General features: G+C 33.2%; 1 protein-coding gene across 1 annotated transcript; it reads right to left on the bottom strand.

Moving 5' to 3' along the window:
• Positions 1–5,952: 5,952 nt before the first annotated feature.
• LOC133204262 (uncharacterized) lies at positions 5,953–6,600 on the bottom strand. Its single transcript, XM_061340003.1, has one exon. It carries the CDS (start codon positions 6,598–6,600, stop codon positions 5,953–5,955), a length of 648 nt encoding a protein of 215 aa, XP_061195987.1.
• Between the last annotated feature and the right edge of the window lie 11,121 nt (positions 6,601–17,721).

Genomic DNA, 17,721 nt, shown 5'->3' with positions numbered 1-17,721 from the left:
TATGTTACATTGCGACTTAGTGCTTATCCCAGCTATTGTTATATAATGATTACAAAGTTTGTGTAACAAGAAGGTGGCGTAAACAAAAGGCACCTCTTGTACATATGTATATAATTCAATGAAACAAAATACAAATTTGAGATAAGTGTTCGATCACAAAGAGAAACCCAGTTTATATGACTAGCAAGTGTTTAAAAACCAATAAAGTAAAGGATAATCAAGGCAAAAAATTTTCAATGACCCAAAAACTTTGAAGTGTAAAAATTGCCTATGGGAGGAGGAAGGGAGGTGGAGGTTAAAATAACCACAACCTCGTGTTTCCACCGGATTTCATAATTGGGAATTCGATCCCGATCAAGCTGAACCCGATCTTAATACAACATACAAATAATTACCGTACATTATAAGTTAACTATGTCAATTACAATGTAAAAAAGCTTGTATATAAAACATTTTATGGGACATAAAATTGTATTTATATTCACAACTTTTTCATTAAACAAATACACCCAACATGTTAAATGCCTTTTCCGAAGCTAGTTCTTGTTCCTTAAACAGCTGAAGAAAACAAGAAAAACTTGAGTTGAGTGAATATGTCATTTATTGTCAGATAAATGACAAGAGTGAACAAAAGCACATAAATTATACAATTACCTACAATTATGTAAATTATAGCTGGGATAAGGGCAAATGATGAATAATTTCAACTTTGATATGTTACATTGCGACTTAGTGCTTATCCCAGCTATTGTTATATAATGATTACAAAGTTTGTGTAACAAGAAGGTGGCGTAAACGAAAGGCCACACGGCATGCTAAATGCTTGCATGACGCATGCAGCGCCACCCAAGGAAAAGGCATTTTATGGAATTACTTTGTACAGACAGTTTGCCAAAATAAAACTAATTGGTGAACCTTATTTGATTGATTTCAGTAATAGGACAATATTCATTTTAATATTGCTGTAGAAGATTTAAATGTATAACCCTGTTTTTATGAATACAATGTACACATACTGGTGCAAACACCTGTACCAAACATATGCAAATAACATAACATTGCATACCTCAATGACTAAACATGTACATGCATGGACTAAATATGCAAATATATGGTAACCCCATGCATATAGTTATCTGACTATGTAACAAAATTAAAGAGCAAAGGTTGCTAAAACTTATGACTAGAATACAGTACATACGAGCAGTCATATTCTGACCTCATACATAATATTTAATAACAAACTTATGTTGAGCTAAAGACTAAAATACAGTTTATATGAGCAGCCATATGCTGACCTCATGCACATTAGCTCACAAACTACACAAGCAAAATTTATGAGTAAAATATGTGGAGCTCATGACCAGAAAAGATATGAGCAGCCATATGCTGACCTCATGAACACAAGCTCACAGTCTAAGTAACGCAAAACTGGCAAAGATCAGTGACTAGAATACAGTTTACATAAGCAGCCATATGCTGACCTCATACAAGTTCAAATTCAAACTGAATCATATTGAGTTGATGACTATAAGAGGTTTACAAATTATCTGTGCAGCCATATGCTGACCTACGACTTAATTTATACATTTAATTAAAAAAAAAGGAACCAAACATAAGTTTTCATCAGAAGCTAAATACATTCTGTAATCTTACTTCTTAATATAGAGAACAGCCATATGCTGACTTCTCTATTTATGATAATCGGTGGCAGTACATGTATAAGGGGAAATATTTAACTTTGCAAGCCTTAAGACCAAGTTTGAAAATTTAGAATTTGAAAGCATTTATTCTAATGTAGCGTCTACTTGCATTAGAATGCCAACGACCAAGTTGTTGGATGACATTTTCAGATAGTCCATTCTTTGCTGCCTCTGTAGCAGCACCGATGCGAAAACTATGACCTAGGTAAAGTGAGGAGTCCAAGCCTATAAAATTAATGGCATGTTTCAAGTGAGATGCCACAAAACTATGAGGAACTGGATCACCAGATTTGAAGGTGAATAAAGGACCAGATGTGTGTTTATATTGACCAATGTATGATTTTAAGGCTTGAACTGGACAAAATCGACAATTCAGGTTATTGGCTGTCAAAGTAATTATTACTGGCTGTCTATCATTCATGATTTTGGAGTACCTCAGAGTGATCTGTACTGAATTATCATCATTGAACATGATGTCTTGTCTTTGAATTACTTTGGTGTTGAACGTGTTGTTTCTAGGAACTAGTTCACCTAAGCGCATAAAGGCATGAAAGGCAAGAAGAAAGACTGCTGATAGTAAGACTCTTGTGTCTGCTTCCTGAACAGTGTGATATAAAGCAGATATTAGTTTGATAAGAATGGGTTTTGTGATTGGAAGTCTGGTATCAGCAGTTCTTGCTAGGTTCTGGGCTCCTTTGATAACTTTTCTCACTATAAAGGAGTGGGTGGGGTCATGAAGGTCACAGAGTTTATGAACGTAACTAATAGCCGAAATATGTGAGGTGATAGTGGATGGACTTAAGCCCCGAGTAAATAAATCCCCAATAAAATTGCAGATAATTCCTTCTGAAAAGGGAAGAGAAAAGGGCAAACTGTGATCAGCACAAAATTTCTGTAATAAGCTCCAGCTTCGGAGGTACAATTGCTTAGAAGATAGAGACCGTGATGCCTGGAGTAGCTGCTTGCTTGATTGGCTTAGATGTAAATCAAATGTTCTGGGACTGTTGTTGGTTTGGGGTCCAACCAAGGTGCAAAGTTCTTGGCTTCCTGGAATTTAAAACGGGAAAGGTAATCTGCAAGTATATTTTGCTTTCCTGGAATGTGTTTTGCTTTAAATAGAATGTTAAATTTCATTGCAGCAACAACTAAACGGCGTATAAGCTTCATCAAAGTTTTGTCCCTGCTTGACTGTTTATTGACAACCTCAACAACTGCTATATTATCAGTGAAAAAGAGAATTTTTTGATTGCTCAAATATGGACCCCAAATTTCTACCAGCAAAACAATAGGAAAAAGCTCTTTAACAGAAATATGATAGTCTGTATGGATATCTAGCCAAGGTTGAACAAACCATTTTGACCCATATACAGCTGCATAACCCAAACTACCAGATGCATCAGTATACATATGTAACTTCTGTGAAGAACACCACTCATCTTGATGAAAAATAGACTTGCCATTAAAATGATCAATGAAGAGTTGCCATGCTTTGATGTCAGCACGCTCCTCAGCAGTTAATTTAATGTACTGATTTGGTTTAGAAACATGACATGTCAAATCTATTAAGCGTCTCAAAAATGCACGACCAGGTGTGACCACTTGACAAGCAAAATTAAGTAATCCTATCAAAGACTGCATTTCTCTTAATTGTATTTTCCTCTTGCGTACTGTCCTTGCCAGCAATTGTCTCATATTGATTAGTTTGTCTTCAGGTAATCTACTTTCCATTAGAACAGAATCTACCTCTATTCCGTATATAGTCAAACAAGTTGTTGGCAAGACAGTTTTTGACTCCTTAAGAGGAACCCCTAATCTCTGACATAGGCTTTCAAAATTTCTGACATCAAAGAGACATTTTTGAGATGATGGTGGTCCAATGAAGAAAAAATCATCAATGAGATGGGACATACCAGAGGCCTGATATTTATTTAACATAATCCACTGCAAGGCTGTACTTAACCTCTCAAACAACTGACATGATGAACTGGCACCCATTGGTAAACATTTATCAAAATAATATTGATCGTTCCAAACAAAACCTAAAAAATGATAGTCTGAAGGGTGGATTGGAATATTTCTAAACCCGTCCTCTATGTCTAGCTTAGCCATAAGTGCCCCTGTCCCAAATTTCTTTATGAGCTGTATTACATTTTCAATCGAGTCATATTGCACAGTTGCATTCTCTCGCGAAATGTGTTCATTTACTGAATTACCCTCTGGAAAGGATAGGTCATGTATGATTCTAAATTCTCCAGGCAGTTTCTTAGGCACTAGCCCTAATGGTGAACAAATAAGATTATCAAAAGGTTTAAATGCATGAGGGCCTGAAATACGATTGAAACCTAATTCCTTATCCAACTTTTTATTAACTACCATTGGACTTTTACTAACGGATGAATGATTGTTCTTAACAGAGGTTGAATGAAACTCAGTGCAACCCAGTTTAAAACCATATTTAAAACCATCGACAAGAAAGTCAAGTAAAACCTTGTCGTAACCTTGCAACTCTTGATAAAGTACTTCATGCTTTATTGTTGTTGGAATTGTTTGGTTTGCTGTTAGATTTGCTTCGGTCTGATTTGTTACATTTAATTCTGGGATGCTGTTCACTGCATGTCTGGCAGATGTGCTTGAAATAACATGGTGAGTATTTACATTTTGTACCATTGTTGTAGTTGAAGCACACACGCTCTCGCTGTGTTGCTTTTGAACGGTTTGAGGTGTACGGAAAGGAGCGAAACGAACGAGTGAGGGTGCAGGCTTTGACCATGTATTCGGTAATAGGGAGTTGCCAAGGGACCTTATTTGATTGCCGGAGTTTTCTAAAATTTTCATCATAATATCTCCAGGCACCATCCCCATTAGAACTCCCAATCTCCCTAACAGTGAAACAGTATTTAAGCAGATTGGCATACTCTTGGGGTGACTTCTCTGTGTATATTGACATGAATATCAAAAAGGCTGATGTCCATTGGTGCAAAGACATGATTGACTGTTTTGTTGACTGTGGGTTTAACTGAATGGCATTATTTTCTATTTGAATTGAAATATTCTCATCTTTGCTATTTGGAAGTAAACATTTAAGGTCAATGAATTGATCGTTCCAAATTTTATTTTTTATGCGCACTGGAACACTGGCGCCCAGGGGGATGCCATTGGCCACTGATAATGGAACAGAATGTGAATTGTTAATGTTAAATGTATCTGCCACCGACTCACCTGAAAACAACTGCTGAAGTGTGTTGACAAAATTAGAATTATTCAAATCGCTAGAAGAAGCTGTAGAAGCCTGTGATGCAATGGTAGGGGCCTGTGTAGTGGTACTGGCATTCATGGAAGCACTGTTGGATGTCAAAGCCTGTTGCTGTTGCTTAAGAATTGCTGCTGCCAGCTGATCGTAGTCGATTGAAGGGTTGTTGGGGCAGCTTACTGAAGTCGATGATGAATTGGCATCAACAGAGTCGCCTATAGCCTCCTGTGCAGGAGGGGCTTCAGCATGTTGAGTATGCAACCTCTTCTTTCTTGGTGGCTTTGGGTCTGCCACATTTTTCCTTTTCTTTGGTGGCATCTTATTCTACAATGAGTCCTAGCATGTTGTAATTTCCATATTATGATGAAAATATAATAATATTACTAATTTTAGCCACCCAAATATAAACACAATCTGATATGAAACAACATGCTAATATCTTTTCTTAATCAAGTGAAAAGGGTTAGCTCTTCATTGCCAACACAAACTGTTGCCAAGATATCAGATATCAGTATCATTTTAAGTGTCAGCTGAACAGGTCAGTCATAGGTAAGATTTATCATTAATTGCAGCTCATGATAAATAAAAGTTCAAAAGTATATTCTCATTTCAGATAGAAATGAGCTAGAAATAAACAAACTTAGCTGCAACTGATATATGATAATTATAGGCAACCAACTTTAAATAAATAAACAATTCCTCCCACAACCTCAATAGATTGTCAGGAAGGTTAAAAATAACAAACTTGTTGCCTTTACATAAATATTTATATTTATAAAGGAATCCATTAGTGATTCCCCAACTATCTGACCAATACTGACACTGACAGCATTGCTATAAAATCAGCTGACATAATGTGCAGAGGACCTGCTAATAAGGATACCTACATAGACTACAAGCACTAGTACTGTCTTGCATTATATAATATAAACAAATAGCCAGAAAAATTCATCACATGTATATTAATCTAATAACCATTTGTGCAATGTACTAGTAACTCTACTTATCCTTATTCCTCTCCCGTCCTATCAGATGGGAGGCATGGAGGACAGCACTTTTAATGCTTTGTAGGTACTTGTTCATGAACCGGTGGTCATGGCTGCTGTCTTTTAAGTGAACCCCATCACGGGCCAAGTATTTCATGTCAGGGTCCCAGAAACCACGGTGGTGCCAGAATATAAGATTGCTGGTGGAGGAGTGACACTGATCATGAAGGAGTTTATTAGTATCAATCACTTTGTAATTGTACTGACTGCCTACTTTTGATGGATTTCTACGAAGCAATTGTCCAATTACTACATAAGAAAAGTTCTTGGTTAGAAGCAAAAACTGCGCCAGTGCCATGATTTGTCGAACTACGATGTTTGGTGTTGACCGTGGATCTGATAAATCATTCCCGCCAATCTGAATGAAACAGATACCGCCCTCGGTATGAATATCTTGAAAGTCCAGTAACTCTCTTGAATTAGCCAGCTCGTGTGTCCTGAGGCCGCCCCTGGCACGAATTATCACTTCAAATTTATCTTTCTGTAGACGTAAATTATTGAATTCTCGTTCATTGTTTATTAATACACCGAGCCTCCTAATGAACGAATGACCTATCAGCACTACTGTTCGCGGTTTGGAATATCCAGCGCTTACCTCCATGCCGTCTGCTTGACACAGTCAATAATGCACAATCAAAATGTTCTAATTTGTTTACGTACCTTTACTGGTATCACAGATATAGCAAAATTTCAATTGTTCGATATATAGATGTATATAGATGTATGTGTATAGGAAGCAATTCTTCAGTTCAGTTAAAATAACCACAACCTCGTGTTTCCACCGGATTTCATAATTGGGAATTCGATCCCGATCAAGCTGAACCCGATCTTAATACAACATACAAATAATTACCGTACATTATAAGTTAACTATGTCAATTACAATGTAAAAAAGCTTGTATATAAAACATTTTATGGGACATAAAATTGTATTTATTCTACAATGATTTTGATAGTTTTTAAACAAAAGTGAATAAATACGACGCCTTTGGAATAGTTTCAATAGTTCCAACACATTTTAATTATGAGGATTACTGCATTATTTATGATTTTTAGACCCCATGAGAACGAAATTCGACTTGGTTTTATGACAATAGGATCTTTTATGAAAAGAGGATAGGCGGGTCTTCCTACAATGGAGGGATATGCATGTCCGAGGAATCTACCTTTTATGGCCATTGTCATTATTTCGCACATTGTCGCTTACCGAGAACAATTGTCCAATCCAATGACTGAACGACAAAACATGCTGGTTTACTAGATGTTTACATTTTATCACAAACACGTGGCTTAGGTCAATTCACACATTATCTCTACTAAATTTCAAACTTATAATGGCCAGTAAAGGCTTTTTATACATGATAATACGTATGGAACCTCGGTGTTTACCGTTTTGGGTCGAGAAATTCACAATGAAACGTGTATTCACTGATTTTCGGGAATACGTGTAGCCAATTGCCCAACGACGCTTTACAAAATTATGAAATTATACAATGTACATTCATAAAGAAAAATTGTGTGTAATTATGAGCACGGAAATTTTAGATAGAAAAAAAAAATATGCCTTTTTTCCAAGCATTAAGTTTCCTTAGACATTTTGTAGTACTTACTCGTAATACAACTCATTTAGCTGACTGGTCGGTTAGAGAGTCTCGCCGATGCCTCGATTAGCATATGAATTTCTTCTTACGTCAGGAAAATTGCTTCGTCGATCTGTTCGTAATGGGGAAGACCAGCCAGATTTTACAATGTTTTAAATACAACATTTGAGCGCAGTTGGGTACAATTTTCTCCTTTCACATATAGGTAGATTTCAATAAAATACAGCGACCATCCAAAGGAGAAAAATGTACCTACTTGCGCTCGTATATTTTAAGGGCTTCAAAGAGCCAAAATTTAATGGGAATTGGATGTAAACATGGTACCCCTACTCAAAATAAAGATAAACATCTTCCAAATCATGTTTCTATTTTCGGTAAAAGCAGTATTCCATGACGGTGCACATATTAGTGATGAAGTGGATGTAAAAATTGGAGTAAAATTTAGATATTTCATTTATTTATTTATTTATTTATTTATTTTTTTTGTCAATTTACCAGGGGCCGTATGGCACATCATCTTTTTTTTAACTTTCAATAAGTCTCGGTCTAGCAGCACAAATGATTTGTAGCAAATCGACAACTGTTAGAAAGTAAGTTACTTTATGTGAAAAAAAAATGTTTTTGGGGTACTGTAAAGGTACTTTGTTCCAAGGAATATAATTCTGCGGAATTATAATTTGTGTTCAATTTGCTGGTAGAATTTTATTCGGACTTCTTAGAGTGTCATTGCACGTCTTAGTTGCACTTTAAGAATTCTGTCAAAAGTTTCCATAGAAACTTGTGACCGTGTATCGTAAAATAATCCCACACCGTAAAAGTGCGTCTACAGTATTCAAAACTGCGGAAATAACATAGTTGTCTTATGTAGCAATATACCCTTATCACCTGCATATGGGATTAATGTCCCTCAGTTGATTCGATACGCAAGAGCATGCTCTACATATAAGCAATTTTTAAAACGAGGCAAGCTGTTGACAAACAAGATGACGAAACAAGGTTATCAACAGTTTCGTTTGAAGTCATCTTTTCGCAAGTTTTTTGGTCGATACAATGATTTTGTCAGCACATACAACCTATCATTGAGTCAAATGCTGACTGACGTTTTTCATACTAATTTTAGGCCATTACTTATACACTGAACTGTCTACGGATTTTTCCGGTTTTTGTTTCCCGATCATGACAAGGAGCACATGGCGGGTGTGACCGGTCGGCAGGGGTGCTCTCTTCTCCATGGCACCTGATCCCATCTCTATATACTGAGGTCCGTGTTTTCTCTTCTCCAAATTCGTATCGTTTCATTGGACTTTCGAGATTGAATACTGTTCGTTATCTTCATATTTCATAATTCAGTTTCTTCTAGAATGTAAGATTGATTGATTATTATTGTTTTACGCCGAGTCGGCAATATTTAAGCCATATTTAGGCGGTCTAGAATGTAAGAAGTGTTCAATGAAACAGCAATTGCACTTGAACTTAAATATGATACCAGCTACTTTGATACAAGTGTTTTACTTTATATTCGATCTTGACCCACTAACAATTGCCTTTAGGACAGAAAAATTAGATTTTAGGAAAAAGCTTCTCACTGTGATTTTATATCTATTTGATAAACATTACTGTGCAAGTTTTAGCTTAACTACTGAACATGATATCAATATACATGTTTTAATGAAATTTAAGATTATTCCTTCCCAACTTGTCTTTCGTGAATGAATTCAACGTCAAACTTATTTTATCTTAATCATATCAATGAAATGAATATAGTGATTCTGTGCATAGTTCGTAAACTTTTTCTCATACATGTGGCTATGATACTGTTTAACTGTTTTAGCATTGTTCCAAAGTCCTGAATATATAGCTGCATTTTTGTACGTAATGCAGTTTACATCATGTGTATAAATGTGAATGCCTTTTTTTAATTTAAAATCAAATGTTGTAAACAGATGAATTTAGTAATTATTATTAGTTCTTGTCATTTAAATCATATTGATGCAATTTAACAGAGATTTTACTTAAAAAAGATGGGTTAAATGCAAAACAATTGATGTGTTTTGCAGGATAAAGGAAACAGGGTGCCAGAACTATATCCAAAACGGGAAAGGACGATGTATATATTTTTCTATTTAATTTTGTCCTCGACGCTCATAATAAAAATGTTTTGGCCTATTTCTGTCTTCATACGTTCGATTTTGAGGCATATACAATTCGCTGTTATTGCAGCTCACAATATTTAGCACTAACATATGTAGATTTTTATTGAGCTTCCTCCGCTTACAATACCATACTTAACATAAGATAAATGTTTCTGGGAGACAGACAGACAGAATCCTTTCCTCTTGGAACTTTTTTCCTCTGGGGTTTCTTAATACAGTAATTTGTACACGAACTATTCCCTACGCAGAACATGAATTCATTTTTTTCTAATTATTTTTTTTTTTCTAATCAACCACATGTAGTTGTATATGCATCTGTGTAAATTCCAATCATGAAAACCAGTCAACTTGTGATCTTTTGGTGACATTATATATAATTGTTACAGACTATTACAACTACACTCTTTTCCGAAGATGATATGGAAGATTAAGCCGGAGAAATATTCAAACATTTTGCATCATGCTATTTTTTTAATAATCATAACTCTGTTATCGTATTTTTAATCAGGAGCGAAATTATAAATAAAGGCCTTTACATTTATATTTAGTTTGCGTTCGTGATTATTTCTGTCAGACGAAAGGGTTATTTAATTTCCTGTTTTGTCAAAATGCAAATGTTATGAAATAATATTTACATTTGCAAACGTTTTCTTTAATATAACACTATTAAAAGCAACGCGTATCTATATCCGTATATACACGGGTTCCTCGCGTCATAAACGTTCGACGAAATTTCTCAGTGACGTCATAAAGGGTCGAAGCGCAATCAATGGATCATATACGTGCCGTTGAGTTTGAAAAATAAAACATTTTACGCGTTAAAGATTATAATCAGGAAAATATAAAATATGAATAAGTCATAAATGTAAATATAAGTAATAATTTATCATTTTTAAACATCTATCGGGATATAAATACGTGTTGGTACGATATCAAATTTACCATAAAGCCCGAAGGGCTTTATGGTATTTGATCTCGTGCCCTACCCGTATTTATATTATATCCCGATAGATGTTTAAAAATGATACATAATTTCTTAAAGAATGCTGTTGGTCACGCAAATCAAAACATAAAGCTATCTAAAAAATGAAAATGAAAAATGGATCCTTAAAGTAATTATACTTCACTTTGCAAACAAAAAAATTGGTCAATATAATTTATTGCTCAAAACTTTGTGAAAGAAATGGAAGCACTAAATTTTATCATTTATATTATATATTTATTTTGTCAATTCCATACAGTGGCAATACAAGCTAATTTTATTGTAAGCAACTTGACCTCGGCAAACATTTTTCGCCGTCGAAAATATATGCAGTGGAAATATATGCCGAAACACGAACAAGTTTACTTTTTCAAAAGTAACTTCTTTTTCTTCAAATAAAAATCATTTTCGGCCGGGGTTATATATTTCCATACACACTGCACCTAAACTTCACCATTCCCTTATTTGATTTATCACACTGATAGTCTGTCGACATCAGCCATACTATGATCAGTATTCTACATTTTGGATTTGTATGTCGGATGACGATGCGGGTACAATTGTTGCCCAGCAAAAAAGTCAACACAGTTCCTCATATATTTTTATTTGCTCTCATTTCTGCAAACTACTGCACACTGAAATTCTTTGGGAGATCTGAATTTTGCATATTCTGCAATGTATTTTTATCAAGTATGAAAAGTATAAATTTACTTCTATAAGCTATTCTGTTGTACAAATGTAAACGATATGTAATTTTTCTCCAGATATTTCATATCTCCATTGATGATGTTATATTTCTATTATTGTCTCTAAGAAAAATGTACCAGCGTAGATGAATAATAATAAGGCACCGACTACACCGAGTCCAATGATAACTGCAGCCATAGGGGAAATTGTTCTTGTCGTTGACAAGACGCTTCTGTTAAAATCTAGTTTCACGGTGTTATGGTTAGTATGTTCCACTGAAACTGTTATATATCATTGTAGTAGTCAAATTCTAGCTAAGCTACATCAATTCAAACAAATTATCTCACTTTTCATCCAAATTTAAAAAAAAACTTTGTAACTAAAACATGTCATAATAAAACGCTGATGTTTGCATTACAAAACAAAATTAAGATATTCTTTATTGTTCGTATTTTCGTCATTATGATGATACATAATTTTAATCTAATTAAAGCTGTAAATAAGAAAACGTATTCTTGGGGATTCCACAAAAGTGTATTTTAGTGTTGCAAGATAAAGTAAAGAAATCCTATTTTGTTGTTATTGTTAAACTGTTAAATTTTCCATTTGGAAAATGCTTACAGTAATTATTTAGATTAACAATGAACCGCAAACAATTAACAATTAACACCTCACATACAATATGCAGAACTATATAATAAACTTTAATATTACATTTTCCCCAAGCTTTGACTTCAAAAAGAATTTCTTTTTTCGCGTCTCTGACTAACCTATCTATTTAATTTTTCTTAATGTTAACATCTCTCTTATAAAGTCAATAAAAATGCCCAAAACCTGGCATCTACCTACTACTTAAAATAATTAAAGTTTGAAGGTAACAACATATTATTTTATATTAATTCATACTTGTACCTTTATCTCTGATAGTGGATTTCGCAGGAAATGCATTGTTTCCTAAGGATATATCACCAATTTCAATGTTGATGAGAATTGAAGAGGGACGTATAGAAGATGGAATATCTAAAAATAAAACAATAATTATACCCATTTTATTACTGTATTTTGAAAGTGCTATTTTTATCGCTAGAAATCAAATATCGTATACAGGCATGTTCTAGATTGGAAATATTCTATCCTAAAATCCCCTTTTAATCTAAACCATTTTTTATCGACAATTACTTATTTTCTTCTCCTAAAGTACCGTCTATGGTACATGTAGCTCAGTCGGTAGAGCGTTCGCTTCGTGATCGGAAGGTCGTGAGTTCGAATCTCGGCCGCAACTGACCTAAGCCGATAAAAGAAAAATGGGTAGCAACTGTTCCTTCGTCATGCGCTCGGCAATTTGAAGTGAAAGTTGCAGGTCCTTCGGATGAGACCTTAAAAACTGAGGCCCCATCTCACGACAGGCGTTCGCACGATAAAGATCACTCACTGCTCAATGGCCCTGAGTGCCGAGTAAAGGTCAAAATTTGAAGCCATTCAACGGTATATGGAGACGTCTCTATATGAGTGAAAAATTCTCGGATGGGAGGTAAAACAACACACAATCAATCAATCAGTCTTCTCCTAAAGCATATACATGAAATTTAAACAATCTTAATTTTAAATAGGTAATATTGGACTTAAAATTAATAACACAATTTAAAGGAAAGTAAAGGATACATATGCATAATTAAGAAATAAGTAATCCGTTTCAGACGCCTGTGCTTTACTACCTGCAGCGAATGAACTAGTCATAGTATTGTTACATCCTTTAACAAAATGGCACATATCTTGTTCACAGTTACAATATCCTTGACACATGTTCCCAAAATTAGGATACAATGTATCTGCAACGCCTCCCGCAAAAATGTCCATAATACCCGAGGCCACAATCTACAAATTGCATGTACTTTACTTTATATTTCAAGATGATCTTCAAAGTTTACTTCATTAAATCATAACATAAAGGATACCTTTAGGGTTTCGCCGACATCCCAGCTGGTGGTCACATTTAAATTCACTGCAATTACACAAGGACTGACAGTCTTTCCCAAAAGATGGGTACGGGCAGGGATCAGAGCAATATGGTCCATGAAAGCCCACATTACAAGCTTTTGAATATATAAAGTTATTTTAATCACCAATATGGTGAATCAATTTGATGGACTGATTAGACAACTTGATTAAGTACTAGATTTGCAATATAAACATACGAGTACAATTGCCTAAGTTGTTGTTCCAAACATAACCAGCGCAGCAAACAGTACCCTTCATTCTGTGAGCATTAAAGACAAATCGATAAGGATAAGCAGTGTATTAAAATACACTATATGATACTAACTTTAAATCTTGTTTTGTTAATGTTTTAAAATGTGTTTTTAAAATATTACTTCTTATGAAATTCATTATAATATATGCATACTTAAGTCAGTAATAATTATAAATTCTAATACAACTATGAAAACACTTACCCAGTGCAGCTAAACGAAGAGGACAATCTTAGCAAATTCAAAAACTCTAGAACTGCTGAGATAATAACAAGATAGATCGAATTCATAATTAAGGCCAATAAAACGAAACGAAGGTTGATTATGGCAAATCAACTTCTGCTTAGATAATTTTTTTGATGAAATATAGCAAACGTTTCCTGATTATGACGCAAGTAAACGATATTGAAATTATAATGGATCATTTTTTTTTCGTACCAGTCGTTAGTTTAATCAATCCATCTTCTTCATCTTATATGGTTGCATAAAACTCATATTTGCATCTATATTAGGAGATACTTGCAATGTCACATTATTTTTATTTTTGTTGAAGATCATGTGTTTGTCTTTCGCTCGGACTCGCATTAATTTTTAAACGGATGTTCCATATAAGTTAGGGCAAAGAATAGATACTTTTAAATCACATAAGTCTAATACTAATTGTTTAAAACCTTAGCGTAAATAAATATCACAATGCAAACAGTTTCAGATTGATAAAGGGATCAGTTCAGCAAAATTCGTGTCACACACTCTTTCTTTCATTTTCATCTCTACTTTAATATATATAATTTTACAGTGGCAATAGACAAGCTCTTTACAGTTCAAACTTGACATAAGAAGGTCACTTTAAACATCGCAAAACTTGTATAAAAAGTGTCAAAAGACAAAAAATAACCCTCAATATTGACCTGGGATATAATTTACCATAAGATTGTGATAATCAATTTTCTTTTTCCAAATACACCAGTTTATCACAGTTATTGTTCAAATTACAGCAAAGACTGGTATAATCTCTACATTGAATGTCATAGATCATACCCGTGCTTGCCACATAATATCACGAATTCTATTATTTGTGTTATTTCGATATTCATGCTGAATCATTTGTGATGACTTCAGCTGCGGTACATACTTCATAAACATGTTAATTTAGGAAATGAAGAGGGGATAGTATTCCTAGTACAGGAAGTGATCGGAAAATGCAATATTCAAAGGTCGAACGCATGGTCTACGTAAAGGAACCTAATATTCGGAACAGTCGATAACATAATATTATATCTACGAGTTGGACGTCTTCAAAACACATTAAATAGATAACTACTAAAAGCTTCTGTTTAGCAGGTGAATGTTAATCTTGTGCACAAAGGGAAAACTGAATTTACATGTATATGTCATGAAACAATCTCATATATTATGAGATTTGCTGTCATCTCAGGATGACACAATGCAACAAAATGTGTCACATAAAAATGATATTTAAAGTTTGCATTTAACTATTTATATTCCTCAATAGCGTTTTTTTCCCAATAAAAAGCTTCTTTTTTTTTCGCAAATAGATTATTATGTTGGCATGATATTGGATAACCACATGAAATGCAACCTTCTGTTCATATTTGCCAATTCATGAGAAGGGTTGGGGTCAATTACTTTGAAATGTAATTAAATACTTTCAAATACATTGAAAATTTTTGTCAATTACTTGCAATTACACTTACATTGATATTTACAAATGTAATTAATTACTCTCAATTACTTTGAAGAATGTAATCAAATACATTTCAATTACTTTTGTTTCATTTTCAAAAATCTTGAAGAACAAATACACGTCAATTTAAGGTAATGGGAATATCTAAAATAAATAATGTCAGGTGACTGTAATGTTTGTATGTTTCATCAACATTAGATCTAGTCCTACATGTACATTTATCAATTAATTGACTGCCTTTATGAAATATGATTAAAAGCAAGTTTTCAAGACTTTTATCAACCATCAAATACTCTTTCAGCTACAGGTAGACAAGCTAAACACTTCAGTTTGGAAAGGTTGACAAATAATACTTGTTTTATGTAATAACTATTCTAGATACCAATGCATACATGTATATAAAGATCTGTTTATATGTTAAAATAGTGATTCAATATATATATATATATATATATATATATATATATATATATATATATATATATATATATATATATATATATATATATATATATATATATATATATATATATATATATATATATATATTAGAACATTCTTAATAGTATTTAACAAATCACCTCTAACGGTCATAACTTTTAATTTAAACAAAGCATGGTATAAATTTATTTAAAATTTTGGAGAGTTGTTTTGATAGCAATTTACAGCTGGCAACAAGGCAGGTCTTAATGACACATTAAATTAATTTCTATTCTTTTTTGATAATCAAGCAAAAAAAAAAAAAAAAATGAAATCTTTCATGCCTAGTATACCAATGAAAGGTAGTATATATTTTTTGATAAACTAGTATTAATTATTTATATGCATTATAATTACAAAACAAAGAAATATTTTCATAAACTAGCCAATATATATATATATATATATATATATATATATATATATATATATATATATATATATATATATATATATATATATATATATATATATATATATATATATATACGAGGGTTCTCCAAAAAAGTTCGTGGACAATGGCGTTTTTGTCAAAATGAATGGTTCAATATATACTTATCGTATACCAAAATATTAGTTATGAAAATCCAAGTCAGAACAGTTTAGTTTTAATTGTTTGAACTTAATATTTTTGTAAAAATCGCGGTCATTCAAGGTCGTCGATAGTGAGCTCGGACCAGGGTTAAAATGCCATAAACTTTTTAAATAAAGTGTTCTGATTAAAATGATTATTTTCTTTATAAAACGAGCCAAAGCTTAATAAAAATTAAATGTGTCGCAAATAAAGCGACTGTCTTCATTTTCTGATGTGTTTAGTATCGCTTACTAAATAGACAGTGAGAATATTAAGCGAAAACCGCAAGAAGTATGTTTCAATAATTGACAGAAAAAGCGACGTCAGCCATCCGAACGGGACAGCGTCCAATCATACAATTATGTTTAAATATGGTTGAAACGAAGTCAGACACAAAATATTTATTCAAACAACTTGAATTTATTGGAATATATTTAGTTTATTGATTTGTAATTGGTGTATATGATTTTTCAACGGTGTGTTAAATTTCGGAGACCTTGTAAGAAGTGGAAAATCACTGTTATTTGATGAAAAATAGGATATTCCTATACATTACGTTGTTATAAATTTAGCGCCGTCGGACTGGGCTATGCAGCCTGTGTATATGAAGTTTTTATATTGATGACGCTCGTAAATTATCGTGAATTTTAAAATTTTTTGAATTTTAAAAATTAAATCAATTATGGTCTATACATATATAATATTGCACACACTTGGCAGTGTGGCATGATAAAGAAAATTAGCGTGTGTCCTTCAACATGTGATAACAATTCAAAATCCATATTCTTGGCGTTATCGTGAAATTAGCGTTACGTCAGACTGGGCTGTGCGGCTTCCATATACAAAGTATTTACACCTATAATGCTCATAAATAGTGTTTTTTGTTTTAATTTTTTTATATAATTACTAAGTCATGGTCTATTTTAAACTATTATTGTACACGTTTGTCTTCGCGGATTTTATTAAGAAAATTAAGTATTTGTCCACGAACTTTTTGGACAACCCTCGTGTATATATATATATATATATATATATATATATATATATATATATATATATATATATATATATATATAAAGCACATTTTACAACAACTCTTAAACTAACATAACTGCCCTAAGTGAAGAAATATTAATATAGAAAGCACAAAGAAATTCACTTTTACATGGATACCCACTTCCGCCCCAACCCGGGGTTGAACTCTCGACCTACGGAAGTGGGTATCCATGTAAAAGTGAATTTCTTTGTGCTTTCTCTATATATATATATATATATATATATATATATATAT

This window comes from Saccostrea echinata, unplaced genomic scaffold, assembly GCF_033153115.1.
Source record: "Saccostrea echinata isolate AGI-Se365-2 ecotype Australia unplaced genomic scaffold, CSIRO_AGI_Sech_v1 ptg000052l, whole genome shotgun sequence".
Taxonomy (NCBI): Eukaryota; Metazoa; Mollusca; class Bivalvia; order Ostreida; family Ostreidae; genus Saccostrea; species Saccostrea echinata.
This window is presented reverse-complemented; position numbering and strand designations above follow the sequence as displayed.

What these genes read in the sequence shown, in the direction of transcription:
- LOC133204262 (XM_061340003.1), bottom strand. Translation starts at nt 6,600, where the DNA reads ATGGAGGTAAGCGCTGGATATTCCAAACCGCGAACAGTAGTGCTGATA.